Below are 7,865 nucleotides of genomic sequence, written 5' to 3'. Positions count from 1 at the left end.
CAGGTCACATTTAAAATGTAATGTGAACGTTCACACAAAAAGATCAGATTTTTTCAAAAAATCGGAACTGAGCATTAAGACCTGCAGTGTGAACGTAGCCAGAGAGTACAGAGGGTCCTACAAGACATTTCTGCTTGGTAATATGTCTCCCAGTGATTCTCTCATACATACTGTACATATGTCAATATTAATCTACTTTTTGTGAAAATAATATAAATTTAGATCATTATGAAGCTATGTTTGGCAAATAAGTCATGAACATCCTCCATTTTTAAGAAACATTTTGCAATGAAATCATTGTGATTTGCAAAGAAATAGTCCTCTTGCTACTAGTCTGGTGGAGCTGTGTGGGGGAGGGGTGCTCTGTGAGGCGGGAGCTCAGCTGCAGACTGAGCTCCAGGGAGGAGCTTTGGGTAAATGGGCGGTGCTTTGTTTAGGTTTAGACAGCTCCGGATGGCTACTATAGGAGATTCAAGGATTTCTCAAACATGCATGAATGAGTCAAAGCAACACTCATGATAGGTCTGAAGCTGTTTTGTGAAAAAAAAGAAAATGGGCTAAATTTTCCTCAAGTCAGTGAAGACCCTGTCACACTATCAATGTAGACAACCTATGCCAACTTATGAAAATTTTGTCTAAAACTAAAAATGTCTACATTGAAGACGGAATAAAAATAATTCTACTGAGATCCTCTTTTGGACGTAGACACGCTGTAATGTCATTGATTAGATCAAATATATAACCTACATGAGTAATTTAGTCAAAACAAATTTTTATAAGTCTGCATAAGTTGTCTAAAACATTACAGTGTGAATGGGCCTTTAGCAGCAGAAGATAACTCAGTTAGTAATTGTTCAACAGGACTCATTTTAACACAACATACTGATATAAAGCTTCAAAATACTTTCATAGTTATAGAATACTGACTCAGTCCTTCTAATGATTTAATTAACTATTACTCATCTAAAACAAATTAAAGGGATCCCTGATTAGTTGTAACATCAGACTTTATTTGATAAACATTTATTTTAACTGTAAAATAAAGACTGTAAAAATACTGTAGGCTGTTTAGTTTTGTTAATTTTAAAAAATATAATTTAACATAGACAGAGCCATTTTATTTCCACACAAAGCATTCTGGGTAAATGATGACGTGGATAGGTCCTCGGTGTGAGCGAGCTATATCCACCCTGAAGGTTAATCTTGGACAATATCTGATGATCAACTCTTTTAAATGAAACCAGAGAGTGTTGACAGAGAGGAGAAGGTAGAAATGACTCAGCCTGTAACTGAAAATATGGATGGAGGACAACAGAGCTGCTTCATGGAAGAAGAACCTCAGCTTAGCCTGTTAGCCTTTGTGCTAGCACTGACACTATATTGCCTTATATGTATTAGCTCGGTGCTAGCCCAACAAACAATCCAAACTGTTGTCCTCCATCCATATTTTCAGTTACAGGCTGAGACATTTCTACCTTCTCCTCTCTGTCAACGCTCTCTGGTTTCATTTAAAAGAGTCGATCGTCAGATATTGTCGTAGATTAACCTTCAGGGTGGATATAGCTCGCTCACACCGAGGACCTATCCACGTCATCATTTACCCAGAATGCTTTGCGTACAAATAAATTGGCGCCATCCGTGTAATATATATTTAAACTTTTAGTTTTAAAATTATAAAAACTAAACAGCCTACAGTATTTTTACAGTCTTTATTGTACAGTTAAAATATGTTTATTAAATAAAGTCTAATGTTACAACTAATCGGGGATCCCTTTCAATACGGTTTGTTTTTAACTCAAATTCTAATCCAACGAAATGTGTTCCCTTTAAAAAAAACTTGGTCTCCTTTAACAAGCGTCTTTTTGGTGATGAGTTTGGAGTGACTGCAGTGTGGAAGGAATCCAGCTGCAGTTCCAGCTGTGCAAGCTCACAGTGGTCAGGAATGCAGAGCATGAACATGTTTTCTCTGATAAAATAACCGCTTCAAGTGGAACGCTTTAAACATCTACCAGGGTCTGCTTTGTGCCATTTTCATATCTGCTCACTGAAGACGAGTCAAGGCAACATTTAAGTCACACATACTTTGATGCATTCCTGTTAAATCTGTGTTCACTTAGCAGAGGGAAACAAAATGTAATTTTACTCCTAGGCACTCTCTATCGTATCTCTGTGTTTGTGAATTTACTGTTTTTCTCCTCAGGACGACTGATGATGAGTCCACCACCCAAAGGAAAGTCAATCTTCTGCTGCAAAAGATCAACAAGTTGAAGTGGAGGACAGCTGAGAGTGTGCAGGAGGAGGAGAGAGTGAGATGTTTACCAAGGGGGACAGAAAAATCTGACTTTGATTTACTCTCCTGATAACACCGTGTTGTTCGTGTTTTAAACATGTAGGACCAGGAAACAAAAATGAATGTCCTGCAGGAGAAGCATGCAGCTCTGACGAAAGAAGTGTCTCAATTAAAGCAAAAACTGGAAGTCGAGATCAAGGTGTAGCGTTAACTCCCCGTTTTTGCTGATTCATCTCAACTCATATCTTGTTCCTGTAACTGATGCTGTGTTTTTTCCTCTGTTGCAGAATGAGATGACTTTAGCCAAGGCTTTTGAGAAAGCGAGGGCTGAGAAAAAGCAACTCCAGGAGGAGAAGACCAAGAGTCAAACAGAGCTCAGCAACCTGAGAGAAAAACTGGCTGAAATCGAGGCCGAACTTCAGTCCACCAAACAAAAGTAAGAGTGTAAATTTCAGCTCATTTAGTAAAGTTTAAATTAAATTGTGAGCCACAGTGAACTGGTTGTAACAGCTGTTGCATAGTTCTGCTAATCTGCTAATAGCGGAACTGGCATATCATTTAACAAATTATCTTTAAACTTTAAACTAAGAGCATAAAAAAGAAATCAAATAACATTTAATATTTAAATAATGTACAAAAATTAAATAAGTTTAACATATGTTAGAGAAAGTATTTGCTATTTGCTATTTATAAAAACATAAACTCCATGAAAGAAATGCTTTTATTCTGAAAAGGTTAAGCAGGAGATATTACAAGTTAGACAAATCTACTCTGGTTTTGATTGGTTGAGTTACCACAGATGATCCCACTCACCTTTAAATTAAACCAGTAGAAAATTAACAGACCCACCTGTCTTCTCCTGGAAGATGCGTGACATGGGCTGAGTGACAGTCGTCTTAGCGGTTAGTGTTAGCTTCCATTAATTTTTTTAATCTGTTTAGCAGTCTGGCATTAGCTGAGCTAAAATTAACCATGAACCCTGATCCATAATACCACGGACCCTAACTCAAAGACTTGTTTAGTAGATTAGTTGTTAATGAAGCCAACTTTTTGGTTAGCTGTGTCCACCACTGGTAATTGATTAAGTATGCACAGGCATAGCCGATTCTGACTGTTTAAAAGGGACTAATGTGGTCTATCCTTAAAGATGCAGTAGGGAACTGCTATAAAATGTATTTTTTACTGATTTGTTAAAACTGTCACTGTGTCCTGACAGTAGAATATGAGACAGATAATCTGTGGTCCTACAGCCATTTGCAGAAATACACAGCTCCCGGTCAGAAACAACTAATGAGAGCAGTGTCAAACATGCTTGAGTCAAAACTTCAGGCTAAGTCCACAGTTTTCTCAGAACTTCTTACTGCAGCTTTAAAGTGCCTGTGACATGCTTATCCTTCAGATACAAAAAGTCAAAGAAAACTTTGCTCTATTTAAGAAACTTGGCTAATCACACATTATTTTACCCATTTGGACACATAACTGACCTATTTTCTTTTGAACTTGGCTTGGCAAAAGGGAAACAGGAAGTGACATCAAAGGGGAACTCCTTTAAAAAAACTCACTGGTCTTTGTTTATTGAAACATTATGATTCAAACTCTCACTCTTTTTTTGTTTCTGTCTGATAGCGACTCAAAATAATCTAAAACATCAGATTCCTCTCCACAGTCTGGGCTGTTGAGCATTTTAGCTTAGCTCAGTTTTCATGCAGACATTCCCCTTTGACATCACTTCCTGTTACTTCACATGCAAATATCTCAACAACCGTTCATCTCAGCAGCATGAAAATTATTTTGTAATATGTTCTCAGTGTTGTCTTTCCAAAAAATGAATTTGCATTATTTAAAAAATTGATGTCACAGGAACTTTAAGAAAAACCTTTTCACATCATGCATATCCAGTGCTGTGTTCCAGCTAAACCTATGCTGGGTTTGGTCATCAGCGGAACTGTAATGTTTATTTCTATGCAGAATGTGTTACCGACAGCAGATTAAAATACTTTTTTAAAATTTTGACTTAAAATATGTGCGTTAAGTAAAGTGTGTAGTTCTTGTCTTGTCATTTTGTCATAGACTGAATGAGATGAGGACAGAAAAAGAAAGATCTAAGGCCGAGATGAAAGACCTTCAGCAGCAGCTCTCTGAGATGCATGATGAGTTGGATCGAGCCAAGAAGGCAGATATGATAAACGCAGATAAAGAAGTCCTTCTTAAGGTAAAAATAAAAAATAAAAAAACTTGAAATGTCAGCAGCGGCTCCGCAGACTTACACCTGACCAGTGACTTTTCTGTTTGCTGACCGTCTTGTCAGGATCTGGCCCAGCTCCGTGCGGACTTTCAGGAGATGCTGCAGATTAAGGAGGAGCAGGAGGAGCTGCTGCAACACACAGAACGCGAGTTCAGAGCCCTAAAGGGTGCGCTGAAAGAGGAGGTGGAGACTCACGATAAATACACGGCTGCCTTGAAGGAGGAGTACGAGCAGGAGCTGGAGAAGCTGCTGAGGGATTTAGAGCTGGCCAAGGAGGTGAGGGGAGATATTTGCTGACAGCTGGAGCACGATTTGTTTTGACTTCAACCGTCTTCGTCCCATCCTGTGTAGAGCAATGCTCTGCTGGGTCAGGGGAAGGCGGAGGCGGAGGAGGAGAGAGGTGCAGCAAAGGTGCAGCTGAAGGAGCTGATCCAGGAGCGAGATCATCTGAAGGGGAGGGTCCGAGAACTGAACAACAAGGTGGAGCAGCTGAGTCAAGCTGTCCAGGAGTTCAAAACCACCGAGAGACTGATGGAGCAGAGAGCCAAGCAGCTGGAGGTGAGGATACAGAGAAACAAAACACCCCAAACTATTCTGTTATTTCAGGCCGGCGGTAATGAAAGTGCCTGTGGCTATGAGGTTTTTTTTTTTGTTTGTTTGTTTGTTTTGCGAAATATTGTATGGGATAAATCTTGTGCCAGCAGGAATTGAATTTGAATCGCTCAGATTGAATCTGAATGCGCATAATTTGAAACTGAATGAATTGGTTTGAAAATAAATTTCACTAAATTGAAACTGAATTGAATGATTTGAAACTGAATTTAAAGTTTTGAATTTGAATTAATTTGCTTTTTAATTGTATTTTGGTTTATTAAAATTTCAGTTTGACTACTTTCACTTTCAGTTCCAAAATTCTGATTTTTGTGTCACATCCTGGTCTTTGAGAAAGCCAGCCAGAGTAATCAAGCACAGATCCACAGATTTATGATCCACTTTGGTGAAGTTTCCCTTCTGTACGTAACAGAGTTGATGCAATCCACCGTAAAAGTGGGAAAAAAAAACAAAGTTATTTTATTGCAGTGATTAATTTTACCTATATGTAGCAACTGTTACATTCAAATGATAATTCATGGAGCAGCAGCAGCAGTATCTGATCAATATGTGATCCATGATGTAAATGTAACATTTTCTACATAAAGGTAAAATTAATCACTGCGATAAAACAACTTATTTTAATATTTTTTATTAATAGTATTTATTCATTTCATTTTAAAAAACAAAACAAAACATTACATACAACAAAACAATACAAATAAAATAAAATAAAAGGCAGCAGAAGAAGAAAAATAAAATTTTGCCTGTTTTTGTCACTTTTATGGTGGATTGCATCAACTCTGTTACATTACAGAAGGGAAACTTCACAAAAGTGAAGTATAAATCTGTGGATCTGTGTTTGATTACTCTGGCTGGCTTTCTCAAGGAACAGGATGTGTGACACAAAAATCTGAATTATGGAACTGAAAGCAAATTAATTCAGATAAAAATCATTAAATCCTGTTTCAATTCAGTAAAATTCATTTAATGCATTCAATTTCAAATTATGCACATTCAGATTCAATCTGAGCAATTCAAATTCAATTCCTGCTGGCACAAGATTTATCCCATAATATTGCTTGAATCAGAGAACAGATTTTAATGAAACTCTCAGAAATTAATCATTAAATTTGCATCAACAGCCGATTAACTTTTGGAATCAATTGAATTCAAGATGGCCTCCGCAATAAACTGACTGTCAAACTTAATATTGCATATAAATCAGTTAGTTTTACAGATATTGAGCTAAATCTTGGTCAGGCAGTAGACGAGAGTCCTCCACAACACATGCTTTGAGCGCTAATGGATTGCACAAGATCATCGCTTAAAACTTCGGCTGTTGGAGTCAGTTTTTGCGGGGTAATCTTTTGGCAATCTGCAGCTTCTAAAGCAATGCCAGGCCTTTATTTATTCAACAGGTGCTGTCAGTCACAGATGATGTGATGTTTTTCTTTCCTGTTCCTCTCCTTCCTCAGAGGGAAAAGCTCCAGGTGGAGGAGACGCTGAAGAGCGTGAGGAGGAGCGAAGAGGAGATGAGTCAGTCCAACCAGTCCCTGCTTTCTCGCCTGGAGGACACGCAGGTAACAAGGCGCACACACGCGTGCAGTATAACCAACGTGTTTGGAAACTGATGCTTCCCTCTTTCCCTCTCAAGAGCAAGCTGACCAAACTCAACCAGGAGCACAGGGAGTTGAAGGAGAAGCTAAAGGAGGAGAGGAAACAAATAGAGGAGCTGTGGAAGAGTAAAACAGAGCTGGAGGACGAGAGGAGAATGCAGGACAGGGCTATGGAACAACTGCAGAGGAAGGTGAGAGGTGGACACGTGCTGCTTCTGTTTGTCTTACGGGAGAATTCTGCGTATTTCTGGAGCCAGAAACAGCTGATGACTTCTCTTCAGTCCAAATATCTGAGCCCTGCTCTGTTCTGCCCGCTCAGATGACTAACATCATGGAGGAGTGCGAGGCGTCTACAGATGTGCTTCAGAGCCAGGTCGACGAGGCCAGAGAGAGGAGTCAAAGGGAGTTGGCCGAGCTGCGGAGACAGCTGCAGGAAAAGGGAGCAGAGCTGGAGAAAACCAGACACGCAGCCAAACAACTGCAGGAAGAGGTCTCTGATTCATGACAATTCAGCTTTTACTCACTAATAAAACCAAAGCTGTAGGTTTATAAAACTTTGTGTGAGATTAAACACAACTCAGACATTATGTTCTCCACTCTGCTCTCTGTCCAGCTCCTTCCTCTGGAGGAGGATCTGAGGAGGTGTCACAGGGAGCAGCAGGAGGCCCAGCTGAGGGGCCGACAGCTGGAGAAGAGGGTGGAGGAGCTGGAGGAGAAGAACGCCTCGGTGGTGGAGGAGCGAGAGAGGCAGATCAAACTCATGGAGGTGAAGTTTTACTGCAGCGTCAGCAGAAATGTGAATAACATGTTACTGCTGAGTGAAGACAGAAACAACAAACATGCTGCTGCTGGGTTTCACCCCTATTCTCCTGAAAATTAGACAGGAAGTAGCTTTAATGTCTTCAGTCAACATTTGTGAGAAGTGGTTTATATTATAATAATTGAAAAACAAACTATAATTGTTTGTGCTTCATACTCATATTCATTCTGTTCTCAGTCTGTCTAATTAAATTAAAAGCAGAAATAAATAAATGAGCCAATAAGTAAATAAATGCACTTAAAATTTACAAATTTATTTTAAAAAGTAGAGTTTCACCTCATGTTTTACAGTGTAATTGAC

At 39.1% G+C, this 7,865-nt stretch overlaps 1 protein-coding gene across 1 annotated transcript in view; it reads left to right on the top strand.

Moving 5' to 3' along the window:
* The window catches only part of LOC106526818 (cingulin-like protein 1), an 18,972-nt gene that overhangs the window by 6,073 nt on the left and 5,034 nt on the right, over positions 1-7,865 (top strand). The window contains exons 4-13 of the mRNA XM_014021504.1: positions 2,201-2,306; positions 2,394-2,489; positions 2,578-2,726; positions 4,361-4,502; positions 4,599-4,811; positions 4,887-5,093; positions 6,605-6,709; positions 6,784-6,936; positions 7,065-7,235; positions 7,359-7,511. Of these exons, the coding sequence (XP_013876958.1) occupies positions 2,201-2,306; positions 2,394-2,489; positions 2,578-2,726; positions 4,361-4,502; positions 4,599-4,811; positions 4,887-5,093; positions 6,605-6,709; positions 6,784-6,936; positions 7,065-7,235; positions 7,359-7,511 (1,495 nt within the window). The remainder of the gene's footprint in view (positions 1-2,200; positions 2,307-2,393; positions 2,490-2,577; positions 2,727-4,360; positions 4,503-4,598; positions 4,812-4,886; positions 5,094-6,604; positions 6,710-6,783; positions 6,937-7,064; positions 7,236-7,358; positions 7,512-7,865) is intronic.

The sequence above is a fragment of the Austrofundulus limnaeus genome, unplaced genomic scaffold, assembly GCF_001266775.1.
Source record: "Austrofundulus limnaeus strain Quisiro unplaced genomic scaffold, Austrofundulus_limnaeus-1.0 Scaffold296, whole genome shotgun sequence".
NCBI classification, from domain to species: Eukaryota; Metazoa; Chordata; class Actinopteri; order Cyprinodontiformes; family Rivulidae; genus Austrofundulus; species Austrofundulus limnaeus.
The sequence above is the reverse complement of the archived record's forward strand: the minus strand, read 5'-3'. Positions and strand labels throughout refer to the sequence as shown.